Genomic DNA, 24,362 nt, shown 5'->3' with positions numbered 1-24,362 from the left:
AAAACGGTGAGTTTCACTGCTCTCCTCTGGTTAAATGCTGGGAGCCTGGGATGCCTCTCTCCACACCCCAGCCTCGTTGCTTGGATTCATCAAACACTTCCACTTTATTTCCTCTATGCAGAAAATGCAGGGAAGATACCTTTTTTCTTTTTGGTTTGTTTGGTTCTTAGTTAGTTGAATTGGAGACCCATCAAAGGGTTTTGTACTTTGCTCTTTTTCTGCAATCTATAGCTGCAGTGTTATGCTGGCAATTGAGCAAAGCTCAAGTGAAAAACATATAAAGCATTAAAATTTTTCCTTGAGAAGAAGTTGAAGAAACCACTTCATATGAATCTTTTCAAGCAGCTTTTGCCCACCAAAGGTGGGATTATTGGTGCCAAGAAGTATTGTAGAGGTAAATATCAAATGTGGACTTGTTTTCTATTTCCTCTATTGTTTTTAGATTAATGGTTTTACTTTCTGCTTATATATCAATGACCAAATTCAGCTCTTGCATCTGTCGATTGCACTGATTCACTGTAAATTTCTTAACACTGCTCTTAACATGTTGCTTTGCAATGGAGAAAGTTTGGGTTTTCCCGGATATAGTTGTGACAATTAGGTTCAGAAAGTAAATATTTTTTGTTTAAGATATCTGAGTTGGTGGTGAATTGGTGATTGATTTAAATGGAAAACTAGTTTTCGTGGTTCCATCTGTTTACCTAATAGTAATTGCAAGAAACAGAACATTAATATTGGTACATGTTACTGCAGCATCATAATAATAATAATAATAATAATAATTTTTGTAACATTTACTGCAGCATCTTTCTGTGCCTTTCTTCATACAACCACAGATCAATCAGTGGAAGTTCATTCTCCGGACCAGGAAGTGGTGATTGCTTTAGGAAGCAATGTGGGTGACAGACTTCATAATTTCAATGAAGCCTTGCAGTTAATGAGAAAATCAGGTATAAAAATCACAAGACATGCTTGTTTGTATGAGACTGCTCCTGCCTACGTCACTGATCAGCCCCGATTTCTCAACTCTGCTGTTAGAGCTGTTACAAAGCTAGGGCCACATGAACTTTTGGGAGTGCTTAAGAAAATTGAGAAGGACAAGGGTCGTACTGGTGGAATAAGGTATGGTCCAAGGCCAATTGATCTAGACATCTTGTTTTATGGAAAGTATCGAATTGGTTCTGATATACTTACTGTCCCCCATGAGAGAATATGGGAGCGACCATTTGTAATGGCCCCATTAATGGATTTACTAGGATCTGTTATCGACAATGATACCATTGCTTGCTGGCATTCTTTCTCAACAGATTCAGATGGACTACTTGGTTCATGGGAGAAATTGGGTGGTGAATCCCTCATTGGAAAGGAAGGGATGAAAAGGGTTTTACCCATTGGGAATCGCTTATGGGATTGGTCAGAGAGAACCTCAGTCATGGGTATCCTTAATCTGACCCCAGATAGTTTTAGTGATGGTGGAAAGTTCTTATCTGTGGAGACGGCTGTTTCTCATGTTCACTTGATGATTTCAGAAGGAGCAGATATAGTAGATATTGGTGCACAATCTACACGGCCCATGGCCTCTAGGATATCTGCAGAAGAAGAATTGGATAGGTTAATCCCTATCTTAGAAGCTGTTCTAGGAATGTCTGAGATGGAGGGAAAGCTCATATCCGTGGATACTTTCTATTCAGATGTTGCATTAGAGGCAGTAAAGAAAGGGGCTCATATTATAAATGATGTATCCGCTGGGCAGTTAGATCCTAACATGCATAGGATTGTTGCTAGCCTTGGTGTTCCTTATATCGCTATGCACATGAGGGGAGACCCTACTACAATGCAGAGTAGTGACAACCTGCAGTACGACGATGTGTGTTTGCAGGTTGCCTCTGAGTTGTTCTCAAGAGTCAATGATGCAGAATTGTCAGGTATTCCAGCTTGGAGGATTATCCTTGACCCTGGAATTGGATTCTCCAAGAAGACTGAACATAATTTGGACATCCTCACAGGCTTACCAGACATTCGTGCAGAGATTGCTAAGAGAAGTTTGGCTCTGTCTCATGCTCCCGTACTTATTGGACCATCAAGAAAGAGATTTTTAGGTGAAATTTGCAATCGTCCTGGTGCGGTTGAAAGAGATCCTGCAACCATTGCTTCTGTCACTGCTGGGATTTTGGGAGGTGCAAACATCGTCAGGGTGCACAATGTTAAAGACAATGTAGATGCTGTGAAAGTTTGTGATGCAATGCTAAAAGAGTGGAGAACTCGATCATAATGCTAGGAAATGCAATCATTTCGGGTCATTCATTCTTATACCCTGCCAAAGCCAAAGAATTGTGAGCTAAACGGCTCATGAAGTTTTCCCATATATTGTTTTTTTCATTTTTTCGCCTTTTCTTTTGTTCTTACACCAAACTTGTATTCACATTGGATGGAAAGTTTTGTTGTAAACTTTAATCATTGTTTATTCTGCATTTGTTTGAAGATGGACTAGATATAAACCAGCTAATTATTCTGTGAAAGGCACTGCAAACTACCTGTTACCAGCAAAGCTGCAATGGTTGACCAGAACCACATGGAAATTTCATTGGGGCCCCTCTATGGGATGGTTTTTTAACAATGTTTTTAATGGTTGGAGCAGTATAATAATAATAATGTCAACTTTAAACTGGAAAACTTGGAAATCACAATCAAGGCTTAAAGCTGTCAGCAATTTTTTATTAGTTTGTTACCACGCCATTGCCAGGGTATACATCTAGACTGATGTAGTGTTGTCTCCATTGGTTAGGTGAGAGCGTACGCATCTTGTTCTTCCATTCTGGGTCTTTGATTAGTCCAAAATTGTTACTATCATTCTTCTTCTTTGATTTACGCCAAGTTGAAATATATAAACAAAATAATGAATGAAGAACACCCATTTTTATCTACTAATTATTAATTTTGTTTCCCGTCTAATTGTCACCAAATGATTGACTGAACAAAAGGAAAGTTGATAACCCCACACATTCCATCCTTCTTTCCAGGGCCATTTCGTTTTCACTCTCGCCTGCTTCTCCACCTTTCCCTCTCTCTCCCTCCCTCCCTCCCCTCCTTCCCCACAGGGTTTGGCGTCGTGAGACTCGAAATGCGGAAATGGTCAATCAACAAACAAGCCCCTCTGACCAAATAAAATCTTAGCCGTAGGTTGCAAACTTGTGAAACAGTGGATATGTTAATATTTGAAACTGAAATGCATGCAGGTCGACCTAAAGTCTTACTTTGCTCGAGTAGATGAAAATGCAAAGAAGGTTCTCTTTCAGAACATTGTCTGGAAATGATCATGTCGGTAATATTGCAGGAAAAGAAGAAGACAATCTTTGTCATACCTTCTTGGAAGTTACAATCAGATAGAAACAGATCAAAGAGGATCTGAGAGTTTGAAAACGAGGGCCCAGTTCAACGCGGGAAGTTGCAAACAGACAGAAACAAGACAAAAAGCACGAGAGAGTTCAACGCGGCTAAGGTATTAGCTGTTCCACATCCATGGAAAAAGAGACCAAACATTTTAAACTAAAATGTCTTTACTTACTTTCAAGAATTACCAACATAATTATAAATTAATATTTTAAATCAAAAATAAAAATTTATTAATATTTAATATTTAAATTATAAATAAAAATATTAATATTTTACAAAATTTTTTTAAATTATTAAGTGAAAATATAAATTAAAAAAATGAAAATATTGAAAGATTAAAAAATAAAAAATTATACTAATACTTTAATAATAAATTATTAAATTACTAAAACTTTAAAGTTTTAATGAAAATAAAAATTAAATGATTGAAAAAGAAAAAATTGACTTAATTTTGTTTTTTGTTACTAAATTATANATTTTAATCATAATAATATTTAAATATAAATAAAACATTAATATTTTAAGAGATTAGTGATTAATTTATAAATAAAATTTTAAAACTTAAATAATAAATTATAAATGATTAATATTTAAAAAATAAAATAAAAATAAATAATCATAATAACATTTAAATTATAAATTAAATATGAGTATTTTATAATGTTAATGATTAAATTATAAATAAAATATTAATATTTAAATTATCAATTTTTAGTATCTTAAATAAATTATAAATTATTAATATTTAAAAATAAAATAAATTAAAAATAAATAATCATAATAATATTTAAATTATAAATAAAATATTAATATTTTATAATATTAATGATAAGATTATAAATAAAATATTCATGTTTAAAAATAAAATAAAATAAATAATAATATATATAATAAATCATAATAACTATTTTTATTTTATTTTATTTATAGTAACAAACTATGTAATAATTATTCTCTTATTGTATTTTTATAAAATAATTATTCTATTTTATTTTTAGTCTGTACCGCTATCAAAAACTGTAGTAAAAATGCTTATCATCTCTGCTGTGATAGAACTCAAAAAACTGTATCGTTATGTTTTGCTTCCTTGAACAGCAAGCTCAAACAGGGTAGCTACTGTGTCTTAATTGAACATGGGGTTGAGTCGAGTTTGACATTGCAAAAACTTTGTCGGTGGCAGGGTAGGGGAGGCCGTCGTCCTTCTTGTGTCTGTCCATTACGATTCCAAAATCATGGGTTCCCCGCCTCATTCCTAGCCGTGTTATTTTCTTTTAGGCTTTATGGAGTAAGAATTTTGCATCTGAAGAAGTGTATTTCAAGTTATAAGCACAAAAACCTTTTGGGAGTAAAAATGACAACATGTAATGCTCTCCGAAGATGGTTCAGATTGCCTGAACGACTGGTCATAGTTACTTTTGGTATTTCATCCTTTGCTTAATTACTCTATTCTTATATTTTGTTTGCTCTTTTTTAGTAACATTTATTATTTTATATACAATGAATAGTGAACAATTTAGAACTAGGCATGAGATTTTGAGTAAAATTTTTGTTAATCAAGGAGCTAGTACAAAGTGTTTACATGGATGCCAATCATTTTAGAGAAACTGATATTAACAATGTATGATCAGTTCAATGGATTGGCATTCATGAAGGTGAAAACTCAAATCTCTTTTGCAACTTTTTTCTCAGTGAATTGTTTAGAAATTCAGGAAGTGACTCTCTGAAAACAACTTGAGCTTGAAGAAATTCCATATAAATCATTTCCCTCCAAAATGATGTAACTATATACGTATTGGAGAAGTGGAAGAGAAGTTATCCAAAATTCTCCTGCTAACTATTAACCCCAAAAAATTTCCTTCGGTCTCAGTAGGTCTGCTCCTCAGCAAGGGAATGATGACTTATGCACTCTTCTTTTTCTTCTTCTTTGATAAACGTCAAGTTTAAATACCCATTTTTAATTAGCTATGAATCTTCGTCAGCAAAAGATTGATTATTAAGAAAAAGTTGAAAACCCGGCACATTCCCTCTTCTTTCCGGGGCCATTTCGTTTTCACTCTCTTCTCTGCTTCTCCACTTTTCCCACTCTTTCCCTCTATACTTCCTACATGGTTTGATGGTACTAAATCAAGAAACAAGCCCCTGAGCACATAAAATCTTAGCCGTTGGTTGCAAACGTGTGAAAGGGTGAATAACTGAATATGTTAATGTTTGACAACAAAATGCATGCAGGTCAACCTAAAGTCTTGCCTGCTGTAATTGAAAAGGCAAATGGGCAGGGCTCAGCCACTGCCCGTTCTTTCGCAAACCATTGACTAAAAATGATGGAACAAGAAAATGTTTGACAACTTCTTGGAAGTTTCAATCAGATAAAAAGGAAAACAAGACAAAGAGGAGGACAGAGTTTCAAAAGGCGGCTCAGTTACTATAAATGCTTGTCATCTCTGCTGTCTTCGAACTCAAAACTGTATCTTTATGTCTTGCTTCCTTGAACGGCAAGCTCAAACAAGGCAAGGTCGACATTTCAAGTTGTAAGCACAAAGCCTTTTCAGCGTAAAAATGACAACATGTGATGCACTCCGAAGATGGTTCAGATGGCGTGAACGACTGGTCATATTCACTTATGGTATTTTATCATTTGCTTAATTCATCTATTCTCATATTTCGATTACTCATTGAAAACAACTTGCTCTTAAGAAATTCCATATAAATCATTTTTGATGTAACTATATACATATTGTGGAAGTCGAAGAGAAGTTATCCAAAATTCTCCCGCTAAATATTTTTTTTTTTTGAAAGATTGTAGTTTCATTGCAAAGAAGGGTGGAATAATCCCCTTCAAAATACTCCCGCTAAATATTAACCCCAAAAAATTTCCTTCGGTCTCAACAGGTCTGCTTTTCAGCAAGGGAATGATGAGTTATGTGCTGGCAAATCTTATGACATTCCTCACAGATCTCTGGAAATTGAAACTAAAAGAAGCTGCAGCAATCGTCAATCTTCAAGAAGGTCTAAGGAATATGTTGCAGATATGCGTTGCTCTCTGCATAGATGCTTGCCTTGGTTATCGATGGATGTTGATTCTATCTAGTGTTTTATATTCTACTGTAAGATATTTACAACAAAAAAGAAAAAAATTAAGTAATAATCTTCCCTTAGGTATCAATGGATGTTGATTCTATCGAGTGTGATGCAGGGACTTGGCCTTTTAGCATACTCAGTGCCTCCATACTTTAACAAGTTGAAACATTCACCTTTCTGGGAAGGATTAGCTCTTGTGATTGTTGGTGGAGCTGCACAAGTTATTCCCCTTTACTCCCTTTCTGTTGAACAAACCAAGGTTGTAAGAGTTCCAGAACACTGTGAAGCAACAAGACTAAAAGTCGCCTGTTGCTTGCGCAAGGTACGAATAGGAGGCTGGCGGCAGATGCAGCAGAGAATAATCAGATGGTTTGGCATCGGATTCATGATGCTGGGAGCCATAACATCAGTTTATGGTTTCATCTATCTTGAAGATGAATGGCATCAACGTTTTTTGAGATCTGCCATTGCCATAGTAACGGGTTTACTTTGGTTTCTTTGTGGTTTCCCCTTCTACGGCCCCCGTCGACTGCAGCCGAGTCCTCTTTCAACTATGCTACGTACCTTGATTGCCGCGGCGCGGAAGAGGCATCTCAATTACCGAGGAAATTTGGAACAACTTCATCGTGATGATGGGAAAGAAAATCCACTCCTTACAGACCATCTTGAGTGAGTCGCTCTTAATTTCCCTTCTAGTTGATTTTTTTTTTTATTTTGGTTGTGGTGGGGGGGGGGGGTGGGTGTGGTGTGTTACGTATGGGAGGTTTTTTGGTTGAAAAGCAAAATCGGCATATTTCATTCCAGCAGGAAAAGAAATGCCGGTGCAAGTCTTTGGCCTTAAGCTGGCGGAAGACTTGCTACAGCAAATGCACACTTCCTCCATTCACAATGACTCACTCCCCTCTCTTCATCCTGTTATTCACACAGCCAGTTCCGGACCCAGGCAAAACAAGCTTTGAGTGCCGCCTCCAAAGGAAGTGACACTCACTTCCACCTGGCACCTGGCTAATACAACCTCTTGCAGACCACCCCCCAGTCACTCTACGACTCGAGACCCCGAGTTTCAGTATGTGTGTAGTCCTATTTATCCTCTTAATCGATCATCGCTCACCCAGGTTCATAGCAGAGGTACTGACACACTCAGTATCCCTTAAACCTTAAACCTTAGTCTTCAGGAAAGTAACAACCTTAGGCCGGGCTTAAATTATTTCAGCCCCCATGATTGTTTCTATTCTGACCAATTTAAACTCTTAGTTTTCGGCAATTATTTCTTTTCTTTTTTTTTGGCTTTTTCATGATTTGTTCATTGTTTTTGTTGAATGTACCCTTATCAATCCCTAAATACAGGTGGCTCAACAAGGCTGCAGTAAAAGAGTCATCGGCTGATGATAATCTAACGCCGGAAGAAAAGAGATGGAGACTCTGCACGGTGAAGGAAGTAGAGCAAACAAAACTTCTGTTAAATATTATTCCAATGTCTGCAACTTTCATCGTGTACGGCATGGTGAAATCTCTTGGCAATACCTTCTTCATTGAGCAGGTAAGCAGCATGAGCGGTGATATCTCAAGCGTATTTTTTCAGATGATCCAATGGTTTTCTCAAATTTCAATCAAAAGAGGGTATAAAATTGTGTTTGAAAAACGAATAGAAAGAATAAAGGGACGCTACTCTGATGGAGTGAAGATTGGCATAGGTATGCTGTCTTCTGTAATATGTTGCGCTGTTGCATCATCAATTGAGTCTAAAAGGTTACAAGCTTTGAGTAAAGAGGGCCGGTCAAATGATCCGGATGCTACTGCCCCCATTACAGCATTTTGGTTGGTTCTGCAGTTTTCTTTCCTGGGTGCAATGGAAGGATTAGCTGGTGATGGCATCCAAGATTTCTTTGGTCATTATGCTCCAGATTCAAGGAGATATGGACCTGTATTTACTAGCTCACTCACCGGGTTTGGAACAGTACTTAACATAGGATTCATAGCTTTTCTAGATTATTACAGCACATCCAGAGACACAGAGATTTGGCTCGGTGATAGTATAAACCAAAGTCGGTTGGATTTAATCTATCGCGCATATGCTATGGTGGCCCTGCTCAACTGCTTTATCTATGCTTATGTCTCCTATCAGTATTCTTATGATAATATCATAGGAAGACCAGAAGAAGAAAAAGAAATACCATTCTTGGAAGTGAAAGAAGAAGAAACAGCAGAAGGAGACCAACAGAACAACCAAGAGCAAGATGTTGAGTTGCAAAGAATTCCTGTGCGTTAGCCTACTGATTTATCAAGAAATAATTCAGTTTTCTAAGTGCCTATATATGTACATATGCTAAGGATTTTACGTGTATTGTTTAGAGAGGTATATGTAGCGAAAAAGTAAAGAGACTGTGAGAGGGTACTGTAGGGTGTTTTGGTCTGTGAATATGAGATAATGAAAGAAAGAATTTGTAAGTCTACTCTTTCACCTCGAAAATTTGTTAGTGGAAAGGCTTTGAGAGTTTTTTGACAAAGAAAAAAGCTCTTGTGTTCATGTGTTTCTACTCGCTTAATTTGCTTTTCCAAATATCCAGCAATCATTTTGACAGATCCTTCATATGATGAAAGATGAATTGGGTTGAACTCTATAGCAATTCTTAATTAGAATATCGAAATGCCAAGCATTCAGAAAGCCCACTATCAAATCTAGAACCTGCTAACTATCCATCAAGACACGAGTCACCTTATTAAATTGAAGCAGAGCATGACACTTAAAACCTGTTGTATTAAAGCTTATACTCAATCAAATATTGCAATAACTGAGGTTTTTTGGGTGCCAAATGACAAAAGCCAAGGATGAAATGCTTTTCATGAACTAGTATTTTATTATTGAGGGACGGATACCCACAAAATCACCAATTTCCTACATTTCCTCAAGCTCATCTAACTGCTTCAAAACTCGAAACAAACAATCTTGACAACAAAAACCTGTCCCCCTTGTATTAATGTATAGAATTTTCCCCGTTTGTCAATGCTGTCATGCATGTGTTACTAATGAAGGTAATCAATTGATCAAATCCTACCTTCAGATTTTAAAAATAACAATGAATAAATGTTCTTAATCCTTATCCACCTATTTATTCAAAATTTGGGAGGTTATTTCCCTTTCAGCTGCCAATAGGGAAAAAAATCATATTGCTTTGCTTCTTACGCAGGTATAAGAATCCAACAACCACAGATATGCCAACAACCGCCACAGGAACAGCCCAGTATTGCTTTGTCAAGTCCATGAGCTTCTGAGAGTAATCAGCTGTTTCCTTCTTGGAGGAAATTTCAAGTTCTGGGATGATTGCGGAGGGTGTGTCAAGCTCACCAACGCAAAAGTTCTGCATGAGCTCTTTCGCACTTTTGCTGTGTCCAGCATCTTCAAAATCATCTGTTGCGTCTTTCCCTTGCCTTCAACGAATTTAAAGAAAGCATCTTATTTTGGGGATTTTTTATTTCATAATGTGGACATGTTTCGCTCCAAAATCTGTAAGAAAATTATCAGTCGGAACCAAAGATTTGTTGAAGATGGAAGCCGACCTGCAGCTTGGCTCGAAACTTTAAAAGCCTTTGGTAAAGTGACAGTCATGTGATTGTCGCATGCTCTTTTTTATTTTTGTTGCTCATCGTGCTGTGCACATGTTTTCTATTCTGTTATTTTCATTTTTATTCCCCTTTTTTTCCAGGCTGCTGCCTCGTTCTTTGTAAAGGCCACGCAGCCTATTTCTTTTGGTTTTAGTACGTAGATGAAGAAAAACTATGATCGAATTACATGTCGATATTTAGATTTGATGATATCATAATTATATAATTAATTATAAAATAATTAATTTATTAATTTGCTTATTTCAAAGACACATGTTAAATCAATTCATTTATGTATCACATATTTATACCTTAAAATAATTTAAAGATAATATTTAAATTAAACCAATCAAAATTTAATTATTGATCATCTAATTTGTTTCTAAATAAATTAAGATAATTTAGAAATAATATTTATATTTTTTATCAATTAAAATTTAATTATTAGTCATCCAATTTATCTCTAAATAAATCAAGATAATTTAAAGATAATATTCATTTTTTTCACCAATCAAAATTTAATTATTAGTCATTTAATTTATGTCTAATAATTATGATAATTTAGAGATAAAAATTAAATTTGATTATTTAATTTATCTCTAAATAAATTAAGATAATTTAAGAATAACGCTTAAATTCGATCAATCAAAATTCAAGGACTCAAAGTCCAGTCAATCAAAAGACTTTCAATGAGTCATCATAATTTATCTCTAATTAAATTAAAATAATTTTTAAAAAAGTTCAAACAAATTACATTCTTATCAAAATCTCCCATTTAGCATTATAAATGAGGGCTCCTCCGAGCCATTTGCATTCATAAGAAGGCATGCAAAGATTCAGAGCATTTTGAAGATTGAGAAGAAGAGAATATTTTTGGAGTGAAAATATCAAGCGACAACGAAATTCGGGATCAAGATATCAAGTATAGTTCGTGATCAAGATCAAACAAGTCCTCAAGTGAAGTTTGTGATCAAGCGAGGTTCATGATCAATCCATCAAACAAAATTCATTATTAAGATATCAAGTATAGTTCGTGATCAAGATCAAGTCGTGAAGACCTTTGAAGAAATGATATCAAGTGTTCGTGATCAAGATCAAGTCGTGAAGTCCATTGAAACGAAGATGTCAAGTATAGTTCGTGATCAAAATTAGGTCATGAAGACCCTTTGAAGCGAAGATTAAGCGAAGTTCGTGATTAAGACTAAGTCCAAGTTTATAACTCTTGAAGATGAAGTGAAAAAATTAATTAGAAAAATTTTTAGAGATTATAACTCACATAAAGTATTTGTATTTGTCTCATAATTCTCAAGTCAATAAATTTCGATAAGAAATTTGTGTGTACAAATTTTTGGCACACTCGGTGGGACAGTCTTTACCTCTCATCTTCTTTCTTCAAACAAATCTCCAAATATCTTCAAATTGAAATGGATCCCAAAATAAATCTCACTAGCAAACCTATTGTCAAGCTTGCTAGAGCGAATCTCGCAATCTTTCCAACCTCATGTTTCAACACATCCATATTGTACTTGAAGAAAGACAAAAGCTCTTAATAAATTACATGGGCAAACTTTCCCAATCCTTAACCAAAATGCTCTATATGATGCTTCTTTCCCAAGTTCTACAAAAGTCTCTTCCATACAACTTGCTTCGTCCAAAAGATCAAGTACAAGTCAACTCAAGAAGTAGCTCTGTTTTATCATCCTCTAGCCAAAGTTCTTCATCAAAAGCAAATTCTGGAGTGATGGCTGTCACGACAATTGGAACAACATCTCTAGAAGAACAAGTTGCGTTTTTTGCGAAAACTGTGAAATCTCCGATGACAAGCATCAGAGAAAGGGATGAACAAATTACCTCAATAATGGCAAAAATTAGCAACCTTACTGAAAAGGCACTAGTTGATCTTGGGCAAAATTAGTGCCAAAATCATCAAGATAATAAGGAGAATTCCACTACGAAAGTGGAAAATAATTTCCAATAAAAACCCAACAAAGTGGTCACCACCAGCCAATTGAAGGAATTCATTAAAGAAGCCATCAAGGACCACAAACTGGAAACAATAACAACATTGAGGAATCAACCATTGCAGACATTAATGCAGCTGACCCAACCAAAACTCAGGTAAAAGCAAACTTGAACAAACGATTTTTGAAACAAAATGTTAAACACAAACATACTGACAATAAATGTATATTATAGAACATCAAATACAAGATACATGCAACAACTATTGATATTGATTGTAGTAATGGATTGTTTTATAATTCATGTAACGAACATGGGTTGGCTTTACGATTCTGTACTAGAAAGTATTGGTGCACTCAACATGGTGCAAAGACACTGCTGCCAACATAAGTAAATAATGAAACTCTTATATTCTTACTTATCTTCATTTCATGAATTCAATGCTTTCCCAATTTCCTTTTATAATACCACACTGAGGAAAAAAATTTGTGGTGGATATTTGGTGATCTAGCTCAAATAGAGCAAGCATTTACATATTCTTAACATTTAAAATCTTAACATTTTGGTCATTTTCTTTGTTTTAGAATATGAATGTTTATGATCGACTACCGTTTTTCTTACATTATGAAAATCACTGCTAAATCCACCTCAATCTTCTTCACATAGTCAAAATCTTCATTTATGTCTTCTTAATAATGAATTAAAACAAACAAATATACATGAACACAAGTTTATGTGTTTGTATATTAATTTTATAAACATATTTATAATTCATTGTGTTAGATACTATCCATTACATGACATTGTTTGGACCTGTCAAGGCCTTGATCAATCAAACAAGGACATTCGTAATAGGTCTGACACTAAAGGCAATTACAACAGGAATTTCAAATTATAAACTATTCGATTGTGATGTGATGGCAAACCAAGAACCTGCCACTCCAACTTCTACAAGAATTGTTGCATCCTTAACACCTCTATTAACAATTGAACAACTAGAGGAGCAGCTTCTACCATCACCAATCAGCACACAAGTAGCCAGAGAATTTTTCCCAAAAAACATTCCTCAGGAAAAGGCTGCCACCAGCCAAAGACAAGAATCACCTTAGAAAAAAAATACAAAACCAAGATTTCAATACAATAAACTTCATTTTACATATTTGCACTTCATTTTACATATTTGCTCTTCATTTGATTGTTATTAGGTTATTTTCTCCTTCTTTCATATAGTTTGAACTGTAAGCATGCGATGAAAATGATGCATTTTGAAATATATCTATATTCATTTGAATGTTTAACATTTTCAAAATTCACACACATTTTTAGCACTTTTGATGAACGATTTATAGCTTAGAAATTAACGCTGAAGTTTTAAAAAAATTAGATTCTTCTACATATTTTAAGAGCTGCAAAGAAACAGAAGGTCTTTTTTATGGATAATGAAATTTTGTTATTGATGGATGTTAAAGTTTGTCTCTTTTAATTGTTCATACATACACTTTATCAATGCTTGATGTAAGTTGTGTATTACTCATAGAATTTTAATCTTTTTTGCTTTGGTTCATGAGTTGTTGAGATAAAAATTTCAAATAATATATGATACTCCTTAATTACTCTGCCATTGTTTGCAAACAGGGCACACATTGAACCTAAACCTTGATAGAAGCGCAGCATTACTGAAACTTTTTATTTATTTATAGCTAACATGAAATCTTAACATCTAATTGCCAGCTACATATTAAGATGCTTCATTTTTTCGTTCGAGGTGGCATGCAATATTACATATTATAACTATATTTTTTTTGTATATGTTTCGAATGCTAGTTGAATATCGAAACACTACTTTACCCAACTACATATATTTTGTAATAATAACAATGACATCTTTTGTGAAACTTCGAAAAAGCCTTATCCTGATTTTTACTTACAGGCACTACCTTTTGTACCTAACCAATGATGATGATATAAAATTATAAATTATCGTAATATTACTTTACGTTTTGTGTTGATATCTATATATTTATATATTACATTATGACCCTAGGTTATAATATTCTAAGACTTTCTACTAGTGATTATAACATTTTATATATGTAATTTTTAGTACATGGATTTGCTTTAGCTTTCATCTATAAAAATTTAATAAAATGAAAAATATGATAAACATAACTATTATGACATGTATTATTACATCCGTGCGCAAAACACGGGTACATTTCTAGTTACTATTAAAAAAGAAAAGAAAAGGAATAAGGCTTAAAACGGTGAGTTTCAGTACTCACCTCTTTCTCTGGTTAAGAGATGGGAGCCTGGGAACTCTGTCCATACCGCAGCCTCATTGCTTGGTTTCATCAAAGACTTCCACTTTATTTCCTCTAAGCAGAAAATGCAGGGAAGGTACTCTTTTCTTTTTTTTTTTTTGTTTTGTTTGGTTTTTAGTTAGTAGAATTGGATACCCATCAAAGGATTTTCTAATATGCTCATTTTTTGCAATCTGTAGCTGTAGTGTCATGCTGGCAATTGAGCAAAGCTCAAGTGAAAGACAAATAAAGCATTAAAATTTTTCCTTGAGAAGAAGTTGAAGAAACCGCTTCATATGAATCTTTTGAATCTTTTCAAGCAGCTTTTGCCCTCCAAACGTGGGATTATTGGTGCCCAGAAGTATTGTAGAGTTAAATATCACATGTGGACTTGTTCTCTACATCCTTTATGGGTTTTAGATGAATGGTCTTATTTCCGTTCAAACATCAATGGCCAAATTCAGCTCTCTCATGTGTCTGTTGCACTGATTCACAGTAAATTTCTTAACACTGCTCTTAACATGATGTTTTACATTGCTTTTCAAAAAAAAAAAAAAACGTGATGTTTTACATTGGAGAAAGTTTGGGTTTTCCCGGATATAGTTGGGACAATTAGGTTCAGAAAGTAAATATTTTTTGTTTAAGATATCTGACTTGGTGGTGAATTGATGATTGATTTAAATGGAAAACTAGTTTCCGTGGTTCCATCTGTTTACCTAACAGTAATTGCAAGAAATAGAACATTAATATTGTTTCATGTTACTGCAGCATAATAATAATAATTTTTGTAACATTTACTGTAGCATCTCTCTGTGCCTTTCTTCATACAACCCCAGATCAATCAGTGGAAGTTCATTCCCGGGACCAGGAAGTGGTGATTGCTTTAGGAAGCAATGTGGGTGACAGACTTAATAATTTCAATGAAGCTTTTTAGTTAATGAACGAATCGGGTATAAAAATCACAAGGCATGCTTGTTTGTATGAGACTGCTCCTGCCTATGTCTCTGATCAGCCACGATTTCACAACTTTGCTGTTAGTGCTGTTACAAAGCTAGGGCCACATGAACTTTTGGGAGTGCTTATGAAAATTGAGAAGGACATGGGTCGTGCTGGTGGAATAAGGTACGGTCCAAGGCCAATTGATCTAGACATCTTGTTTTATTATCGAATTGGTTCTGATATACTTACTGTCCCCCATGAGAGAATATGAGAGCGACCATTTGTAATGGCCCCATTAATGCATTTACTAGGATCAGTTATCGACAGTGTTACCATTACTTGCTGGCATTCTTTCTCAACAGATTCAGATGGACTATTTGGTTCATGGGAGAAATTGGGTGGTGAATCCCTTATTGGAAAGGAAGGGATGAAAAGGTTTTACCCATTGGGAATAGCTTATGGGATTGGTCAGAGAGAACCTCAGTCATCGGTACCTTTAATCTGACCCCAGATAGTTTTAGTGATGGTGGAAAGTTCTTATCTGTGGGGACTGTCATTTCTTATGTTCACTTGATGATTTCAGAAGGAGCAGATATTGTAGATATTGGTGCACAATCTACACTGCCCATGGCCTCTAGGATTTCTGCAGAAGAAGAATTGGATAGGTTAAACCCTGTCTTAGAAGCTGTTCTAGGAATGTCTGAGATGAAGGGAAAGCTCATATCCGTGGATACTTTCTATTCAGATGTTGCATCAGAGGCAGTAAATAAAGGGGCTCATATTATAAATGATGTATCTGCTGGCAGTTAGATCCTAACATGGATAAGATTGTTGCTAGCCTTGGTGTTCCTTGTATCGCTACGCACGAGGGGCGACCCTACTACAATGCAGAGTAGTGACAACTTGCAGTACAATGATTTGTGTTTGCAGGTTGCCTCTGAGTTGTTCTCGAGAGTTAATGATGCAGAATTGTCAGGCATTCCAGCTTGGAGGATTGTCCTTGACCCTGGAATTGGATTCTCCAAGAAGACTGAACATTAATTGGACATCCTCACAGGCTAACCAGACATTCGTACAGAGATTGCTAAGAGAAGTTTGGCTGTGTCTCATGCTCTCGTACTTATTGGACCATCAAGAAAGAGATTTTTAGGTGAAATTTGCAATCGTCCTGCTGCGGTTGAAAGAGATCCTGCAACCATTGTTTCTGTCACTGCTGGGATTTTGGGAGGTGCAAACATGATCAAGGTGCACAGTGTCAAAGACCATGTAGATGCTGTAAAAGTTTGTGATGCAATGCTAAAAGAGTGGAGAACTCAATCATAATGCTAGGAAATGCAATAACTTCAGCCCAGTCATTCTAATACCCTGCCAAAGCCCAAGAATTGCGAGCTAAACAACTCACGAAGTTAAAAATTGTGAGGAATAACTTTATTTAATAAGAGTATTTAAAAAATAATTATTAAAATAAATTTAATTATTTTTAATTATATTTAGTCATGATTTGATAAAAATATTTTTAAAATTATTTTAAATAAATTAAACTATTTATCGTAATTTTTCTTTATTTGTACTTTCAATTTTTTTCTATCACTATCCGATTCTTTTTAATTTTATCGATTTCTTTGTTTGACATTTACTTGCTATGCTCTCAATTTCTCTCTCCCGTATTTTCAGATTTCTCTCTCTTGTATATTCGAGACACCAAGTGATGATTTTGATGTGCTTGGAGAGGGTGACTATTTGGAAAATTTAATTTTTAGGTATTTTAGATGAAACTAAAGTGGTAGAAATAATTACAAATGTTTAAAATAGTTTTTAATTGGATTAATTTAGAACTTAGATACCAATAAACTCAAGAATTTGAAATTTATAAACTTAAGATTTCAAAGGAAATTTTTTTTGATTTTTTGTCAAAATATGTGTTTTAGATAAAAAAAATTTATGTTTTGATTTATAAAAATATGTTAAAAATACTTTGATTGGTGCCAAATAGTAAAAAAACAAAAAGAAATGAAGATAGTTAGGAGGATTTGAAGTTTTGGTTTATAAGTAACAACAACATTTTAAACATTAAAGTATAGTAAAAGTTTTTTGAACATGACTTATAACAATAATATTTTTTCGTGTAAGAATAATATTTTTTTTAACATGGTGTGTAACATGTTTTTATATATAACGTGTAACAACAATATTTTTTTTCAACATGGCATGCAACAACCTTTTTTAACCGTAACGTATAACATGTTTTTGTACATGGATGTAACAACAATATTTTTTTTTCAACATGGCGTGTAACAATTTTTTTTAATCACGGCATGTAATATGTTTTCGTACATGGTGTGTAATAATAATATTTTTTTTAATATGGTGTGTAATAACTTTTTTTAACCATGACATGTAATTTTATTAAGGGTAATTTTATCTAACTCGACTAAAAACAGTTAAAATTATAAATAGAGCTATTTTTAAAATTTTTTTACTTTTTAGGATTATTTTAAAAATTACGTTTATTTTTATTTTCATTTTTTCGCCTTTTCTTTTGATCTTACACCAAACTTGTATTCACATCCGATGGAAAGTTTTGTTGTAAACTTTAGTCATTGTTTATTCGGCATTTGGTTGAAGACAGAATAAATATAAACAAGCCAATTATTCTGTAAAAGGCACCGCAAACTACCAACTACCAGCAAAGCTGCAATGGTTGATGGTTCTCTAAGAATGTTTTTAATGGTTGGAAAAGTAAACTTGGAAATATCTATTAAGGCTAAAAGCTGTCAGCATTTTTTTATTAGTTTGTTACCATGCCATTGCCAGCATATACATCAGGACTGATGTAGTCATGTCTCCATTGGTTAGGTGAGAGTATGCATCTTTATCTTCCATTCTGGACTTTGATTAGTTCAAAATTGTTACTGGCTTACTGCATGTGGTGCACACGTTGTGAGACTTTTCTTCTTCTTCTTCTTCTTCTTCTATAATTTACGCCAAGTTGAAATATATAAACAAAATAATGAACACCCATTTTTATCTAATTATCAATCCTGTTTCCAGTCTAAATGTCACCAAATGATTGACTGAACAAAGAGGAAGTTGACAACCCCTCACTTTCCATCTTCTTTCCAGGGCCATTTTGTTTTCACTCTCTTCTCTGCTTATCCACCTTTCCCTCTCTCTCCCTCTCTTTCCTACTTCCTAACACGGTTTGGCGTCACCAGACTCGAAATGCAGAAATGGTCAATCAACAAACAAGCCCCTGACCAAATAAAATCTTAGCCGTCGCTTGCAAACTTGTGAAACAGTGAACATGTTAATACTCGAAAATGATATGCATGCAGGTCAACCTCAAGTCTTACTTGAGTATTTGAAAATGCAGATGGGCCGGGCTCCGCCACTGCCCTTTCCTTTTCAGACCTTTGATTGGAAACGATAGAACAAGATAGTGTATGCCAACTTCTTGGAAGTTGCAAGACAGAGGACGAGAGAGTTTCTAAAACGCGGTTCAGTATCTATAAAAATGCTTGTCATCTCAGCTATGTCAGAACTGAAAACTGTTATCTTTATGTTTTGCTTCCTTGAACTGCAAGCTCAAACAAGGTAGGTACTGTGTCTTAACTGAATGTTAGAGGTAGATGGATCAGGTCTTGAACACATGGGGTTGTGTTGACTTTGACATCGTAAAATCTTTGTCGCTGGCAGGGGAGGGGAGGCTGTAGTCCTTGTTGTGTCTTTCAATTACGATTCCAAAATCATGGGTTCCCCGGCTCATTCCTTGTTGTGTTAGTTCCTTTTAGGCTTTTTGTAGTAATAATTTTTCATCTGAAAAAGTGTATTTGTGCAGAAAATATCTGTGAAGGCAAGGGCGACATTTCAAGTTATAAGCACAAATCCTTTTGAGAGTAAAAATGACAACATGTGATGCACTCCAAAGATGGTTCAGATTGCCTGAACGACTGGTCATATTCACTTTTGGTATTTCATCCTTTGCTTAATTACTCTATTCTTATATTTTATTTACTCTTTTTTAGTAACATTTATTATTTTATATACAATGAATAGTGAACAATTTAGAACTAGCATGAGATTTTGAACAAACTTTTTGTTAATCAAGGAGCTAGTACAAAGTGTCTACATGGATGCCAATCATTTTAGAGAAACTGATATTAACAATGTATGAACAGTTCAATGGCTTGGCATTCATTATGGTGAAAATTCAAATCTCTTTTGCAACTTTTTTCTCAGTGAATTGTTTAGAAATTCAGGAAATGACTCTTTGAAAACAACTTGAGCTTGAAGAAATTCCATATAAATCATTTCTCTCCAAAATGATGTAACTATATACGTATTGGAGAAGTGGAAGAGAAGTTATCCAAAATTCTCCTGCTAAATATTAACCCCAAAAAATTTCCTTCGGTCTCAATAGGTCTGCTCCTCAGCAAGGGAATGATGACTTATGTGCTGGCAAACCTTATGACATTCCTCACAGATTTCTGGAATTTGAATTTAAAAGAAGCTGCAGCAATCGTCAATCTTCAAGAGGGTCTAAGGAATATGTTGCAGATACTCGTTGCTCTCTGCATAGATGCTTGCCTTGGTTATCGATGGATGTTGATTCTATCTAGTGTTTTATATTCTACTGTAAGATACCTTTTCATAGAGAAATAAGTATTAATATTGCCTTGCTTATCAATAGATGTTGATTCTATCGAGTGTGATGCAGGGACTTGGCCTTTTAGCATTCTCAGTGCCTCAATACTTTTTCAAGAATGAAAAAGTATGTCCTCTGGAGAAAGTCCAATGCTTTAAGAAGTTGAAACATACACCTTTCTGGGAAGGATTAGCTCTTCTGATCGCTGGTGGTGCTGCACAAGTTATTCCCCTTTACTCCCTTTCTTTTGAACAAACCAAGGTTGTAAGAGTACCAGAACACTGTGAAGCAACAAAACTAAAAGTTGCATGTTGCTTGTGCAAGGTTAGAATAGGAGGCTGGCGGCAATTGCAGCAGAGAATAATCAGATGGTTTTGTATCGGATTTATGATGCTGGGAACTATAACATCAGTTTATGGTTTCATCTCTTTTAAACGCAAATGGCATCAGCGTTTTTTGATATCAGCCATTGCCATAGTAATTGGTTTGCTTTGGTTTCTCTGTGGTTTCCCCTTCTATGGGCCTCGTCGACTGCAGCCAAGTCCTCTTTCCACTATGCTAAGTGCCTTGATTGCTGCGGCGCGGAAGAGGCATCTTAATTGCGGAGGAAATTTGGAACAACTTCATCGTGGTAATGCGGAAGAAACTCTACTCCTTACAGACCATCTTAAGTGAGTTATTCTATCCCTTCTAGTTGATTTTTTTTTTTTGGTACGTATGGGAGGTACAAGGGGAGCTGAGTTTCAAACCTTGAACATCAATCTTCAGGAAGGTGACAAGAACTAGGCAAAGCTTGAGTTATCACAGTCTATGTGATTGTTTCTATCATGACCGATTTGGTCTTAAGTTTTTGGACAATAATTTGTTCTTCTTATTTCTTTTTCATGATTTGTTCATTGTGTTTAATGAATGCACCCTCATCAATCCCTAAATACAGGTGGCTCAACAAGGCTGCAGTAAAAGAGTCATTGGCTGATGATAATCTAACGATGGAAGAAAAGAGATGGAGACTCTGCACAGTAAATGAAGTAGAGCAAACAAAACTTCTATTAAATATTATTCCAATGTCCGCAACTTTCATCCTGTATGGCATGGTGAAATCTCTTGGCAATTCCTTCTTTGTTGAGCAGGCTAACAGCATGAGAGGTGGTATCCCAATAGTTGTTTTTCAGATGATCAAAGGATTTTCTAAAGGGTTAGTCAAAAGTGGGTATAAAATGGTGTTTGAAAAACGGATAAGAAGAATAAAAAGACAGTACTCTGATGGAGTGAAGATTGGCATTGGTATGCTGGCTTCTATAATATGCTGCGCTGCTGCGTCATCAGTTGAGTCTCAAAGGTTAAAAGCTCTGAGTAAAGAGGGCCTGTCAAATGATCCGAATGCTACTGCCCCCATCACAGCATTTTGGTTGGTTCTGCCATTTTTTTTCCTGGGCGCAATGGAAGGCTTAGCTGGTGATGGCATCCAAGATTTCTTTGGTCATTATGCTCCAGATTCAAGGAGATATGGACCTGTATTTACTAGCTCACTCACCGGATTTGGAACGGTACTTAACATAGGATTCCTATCTTTTCTAGATTATTACAGCAAATCCAGATACAGTGTGAGTTGGCTTGGTGATAATATAAACCAAAGTCGGTTAGATTATATCTATCGCGCATATACCATGGTGGCCCTGTTCAACTGTTTTCTCTATGCTTATGTCTCCTATCAGTATTCTTACGATAATATCATAGGAAGACCAGAAGAAGAAGAAGAGATACCATTCTTGGAAGTGAAAGAAGAAGAAACAGCAGCCGGAGACCAACAGAACAGCCAAGGGCAAGTGAATGTTGAGTTGCATCCGATTCCAGTGCGTTAGCCTGCTGATTTCTCAAGAAATACCATTTTGTTATGCTTTCCAGTCCAAGTAAGGCTGTATTTCCAAGTGTCTATAAATATCTATATTTTACGCTTTAGGATCTTGGTGTAATGTTTAGAGAGAAGTATGTAGCAAAAGAGTCAACAGACTGTGAGATGGTGTTGGGATTTTAGGTTTGTGAATATGAGAGAATGAACAAAGAATATGCATGTAATCCTTGATTCTGAAAGATTGTTAGTGGAAAAGTTGTTGGATTTTTACAATCTTGTTTATAAATTTCACAAGACATCCTTTTTTGTATGAGAGTGACCCTGCATGTGTCATTCATCAGCTTCGATTCCCAACTCAGCTGTTACAATGCTAAGGACTCAGTAGTGAATTTTTGGGGGTGCTTAACAAATTGGCAGGGACTTAGCAAATTTTTAGGGGTGCTTAACAAATTCCCAAATCCGGATGTGGGTTTTACTGACAGAATAAGGTAGAGATTAATTCTGACAGACTTATTGTCCCCCATGGCCACGAGAGAATTTGGGGGCGACCATTTGAATAGTTCTTTAACGATCCTTTTAATGATTGGAAAAGTGTAATAATCATTTTGAACTTTGAACTGGAAACTTGAAAATCTCAATCAAGGCTTAAGCTGCCAGAACCTTTTTGTTTCTCCATTGGTTAGGTGAGAGAGTATGCGTCTTTTTCTTCCATTCTGGGCTTTGATTAGTCCAAAATTGATACTGCATACATACACTGTGAGACTTTTCTTCATCGTCTTCTTTGATATACGCCAAGTTTAAATATATAAACAAATTTATGAAGAAGACCCATTTTTAATTAATTATGAATCTTCGTCAGCAAAAGATTGATTATTCAGACAAAGTTGAAAACCCGGCACATTCCCTCTCCATTTCGTTTTCACTCTCTTCTCTGCTTCTCCACTTTCCCACTCTTTCCCTCTATCCTTCCTACATGGCTTGATGGTAGCACATCATGAAACAAGCCCCTGAGCACATAAGATCTTAGCCGTTGGTTGCAAACTTGTGAAACAGTGAATAACTGAATATGTTAATGTTTGAAAACGAAATGCATGCAGGTCGACCTAAAGTCTTACTCGAAGTAATTGAAAATGCAAATGGGCAGGGCTCAGCCACTGCCCTTTCTTTTGCAAACCATTGATTGGGAATGATGGAACGAGGAAATGTTTGACAACTTCTTGGAAGTTTCAATCAGATAAAAAAGAAACCAATACAAAGAGGAGGACAGAGTTTCAAAACGCGGCTCATTTACTATGAACATGGTTGTCATCTCTGCTTTCTTAAAACTCAAATATTGTTAAGTTTTAAGTTAATTAGAATTTTAGATCTTATTTTATTAGGATTCTTGTTTGTATACAACATTGAGTAGTTATATGTTTTTAAACTTCTTATTCTATATCGAGTGCTAATCACATTCTACTTTAAACTTTTATATTATAAAAGTAGATCTCTAGGCTTTAGAATTGCAAGTAGTGCTTTTGAGAGCTCTAGAGAGAGAACACTTTATAACTCTGTCTTTTGCTCTAAGTGGAGCTAAAGTGGTTTGGGTGAGTGTTCTTGGGTTGGTTTGGGGAATCATAGAAATCAATTTATTGTGCTTTAATTTCTCAATAATAGAAAAAAACAGTTTCACTCCGTGGACGCAAGTAAGAGGCCAAACCACGTAAATTCTTGTATTTTTCTGTTTGCTTGATTTCTCTGGATTTTATCTTTGTTGATTCTTGAGCAATTTTCACAACAAACTGGTATCAGAGCTTCGGGTTCGGTAAATTCAAGATTCAACAAATATATCGAAAGTCACTAGTTCTACAAATTTTTCAATTGAGAAGTTTGATGTGAAGACTAGTTTCACGCAGTGACAGAGAAGGATGAAAGATCTCCTTGTGCAGCAAGGTTTAATTCGCCCCTTGCTAGGAAAGGAGGAAGGGCAACTAGATGACATGAAAGATGTGGAATGGGCAGAGTTGAAGCAAAGGTGTGTGAGTACTATTCGACTTTGCATTGGAGATAACATGTTTAACCATGTTATTGATGAGGATTCTGCTCCAAGATTGTAGGCAAAGTTAGAAAAGATTTACTTTGCAAAAAATTTTTCCAACAAGTTGTAACTTAGGCAAAAGTTGTATCGCTTAAAGATGGGGGAGAATGGAGACCTCATGAAGCATATGAATGAATTCGATAGGATTATTGATCAGTTAAAGAAGGTTGATATGAAGGTTGAGGAAGAGAAAAATGCACTATTGTTCTTTGCTTCACTTCCAAACTCCTATGAGGTATTTTACTACAAAAAATCATTGTATTTTCAATGGATTTGCAACGGATTTCCAACGAAATTTTTCGTTGAAAATCCGTTGGAAAAAATCTGTTTTATGTTGGTTATCCAATTGTGATTTCGTTGGAATTCTTGACAAACGGAATTCTGTTGGAAATTTCTAATGGAATTTTTCGTTGGAAATTTGACTTGTAGAACACACTCATATTACTGTTTAATATTTTCAATGGATTTTCAACAAAATTTTTCGTTGGAACTTTAAACCTTAAAAAAAAAAAA

General features: G+C 35.2%; 4 protein-coding genes and 1 pseudogene across 8 annotated transcripts; 4 read left to right on the top strand and 1 right to left on the bottom strand.

Moving 5' to 3' along the window:
* LOC18610227 (folate synthesis bifunctional protein, mitochondrial) lies at positions 27–2,483 on the top strand. The gene is made up of 2 exons (XM_007045758.2): positions 27–394; positions 804–2,483. The coding sequence occupies exons 1-2, from the start codon at positions 328–330 to the stop codon at positions 2,270–2,272; spliced, it is 1,536 nt and encodes a 511-aa protein (XP_007045820.2). The 5' UTR covers positions 27–327; the 3' UTR covers positions 2,273–2,483.
* LOC18610222 (protein NRT1/ PTR FAMILY 5.5) lies at positions 5,859–22,058 on the top strand. Of its 5 annotated transcripts, none has more exons than XM_018115401.1 (6): positions 18,112–18,131; positions 18,649–18,869; positions 19,114–19,244; positions 19,696–19,910; positions 19,993–20,591; positions 20,858–22,058. In XM_018115401.1, exons 3-6 carry the CDS (start codon positions 19,178–19,180, stop codon positions 21,780–21,782), a joined length of 1,806 nt encoding a protein of 601 aa, XP_017970890.1. In that variant the 5' UTR covers positions 18,112–18,131; positions 18,649–18,869; positions 19,114–19,177; the 3' UTR covers positions 21,783–22,058. The 5 variants fall into 5 exon arrangements, with proteins under 5 accessions (XP_017970892.1, XP_017970890.1, XP_017970894.1 ...); XM_018115405.1 differs by lacking the exon at positions 18,112–18,131 and having other exon boundaries at positions 18,298–18,869; positions 19,993–20,142; positions 20,245–20,591; XM_018115404.1 differs by lacking the exon at positions 18,112–18,131 and having other exon boundaries at positions 18,298–18,869; positions 20,858–20,948; positions 21,051–22,058.
* Positions 5,869–9,004, top strand: LOC18610226 (protein NRT1/ PTR FAMILY 5.5). Its single transcript, XM_007045757.2, has 4 exons — positions 5,869–6,016; positions 6,283–6,497; positions 6,587–7,140; positions 7,819–9,004. The coding sequence occupies exons 1-4, from the start codon at positions 5,950–5,952 to the stop codon at positions 8,738–8,740; spliced, it is 1,758 nt and encodes a 585-aa protein (XP_007045819.2). The 5' UTR covers positions 5,869–5,949; the 3' UTR covers positions 8,741–9,004.
* Positions 9,612–13,099, bottom strand: LOC18610225 (cytochrome b5). The gene is made up of 2 exons (XM_018115015.1): positions 12,963–13,099; positions 9,612–9,900 (listed from the first exon to the last, which is right to left on the bottom strand). Exons 1-2 carry the CDS (start codon positions 13,097–13,099, stop codon positions 9,612–9,614), a joined length of 426 nt encoding a protein of 141 aa, XP_017970504.1.
* On the top strand, positions 14,378–16,672 carry LOC18610224 (annotated as a pseudogene).

This window comes from Theobroma cacao, chromosome 2 (assembly GCF_000208745.1).
Source record: "Theobroma cacao cultivar B97-61/B2 chromosome 2, Criollo_cocoa_genome_V2, whole genome shotgun sequence".
NCBI lineage: Eukaryota > Viridiplantae > Streptophyta > Magnoliopsida > Malvales > Malvaceae > Theobroma > Theobroma cacao.
This window is presented reverse-complemented; position numbering and strand designations above follow the sequence as displayed.

What these genes read in the sequence shown, in the direction of transcription:
- LOC18610222 (XM_018115403.1), top strand. Translation starts at nt 19,178, where the DNA reads ATGACAACATGTGATGCACTCCAAAGATGGTTCAGATTGCCTGAACGA. An exon ending in ACTGGTCATATTCACTTTTG is followed by an intron (nt 19,245 to 19,695) that starts GTATTTCATCCT and finishes CGGTCTCAATAG; the next exon opens with GTCTGCTCCTCAGCAAGGGA. An exon ending in CTAGTGTTTTATATTCTACT is followed by an intron (nt 19,911 to 19,992) that starts GTAAGATACCTT and finishes AGTGTGATGCAG; the next exon opens with GGACTTGGCCTTTTAGCATT.
- LOC18610225 (XM_018115015.1), bottom strand. Translation starts at nt 13,099, where the DNA reads ATGTTTTTTGGGAAAAATTCTCTGGCTACTTGTGTGCTGATTGGTGAT. An exon ending in GTTGGAGTGGCAGGTTCTTG is followed by an intron (nt 9,901 to 12,962) that starts GTTTGCCATCAC and finishes AATTCGTTGAAG; the next exon opens with GCAAGGGAAAGACGCAACAG.
- LOC18610227 (XM_007045758.2), top strand. Translation starts at nt 328, where the DNA reads ATGAATCTTTTCAAGCAGCTTTTGCCCACCAAAGGTGGGATTATTGGT. An exon ending in TGCCAAGAAGTATTGTAGAG is followed by an intron (nt 395 to 803) that starts GTAAATATCAAA and finishes CATTTACTGCAG; the next exon opens with CATCTTTCTGTGCCTTTCTT.
- LOC18610226 (XM_007045757.2), top strand. Translation starts at nt 5,950, where the DNA reads ATGACAACATGTGATGCACTCCGAAGATGGTTCAGATGGCGTGAACGA. An exon ending in ACTGGTCATATTCACTTATG is followed by an intron (nt 6,017 to 6,282) that starts GTATTTTATCAT and finishes CGGTCTCAACAG; the next exon opens with GTCTGCTTTTCAGCAAGGGA. An exon ending in CTCCTTACAGACCATCTTGA is followed by an intron (nt 7,141 to 7,818) that starts GTGAGTCGCTCT and finishes CCCTAAATACAG; the next exon opens with GTGGCTCAACAAGGCTGCAG.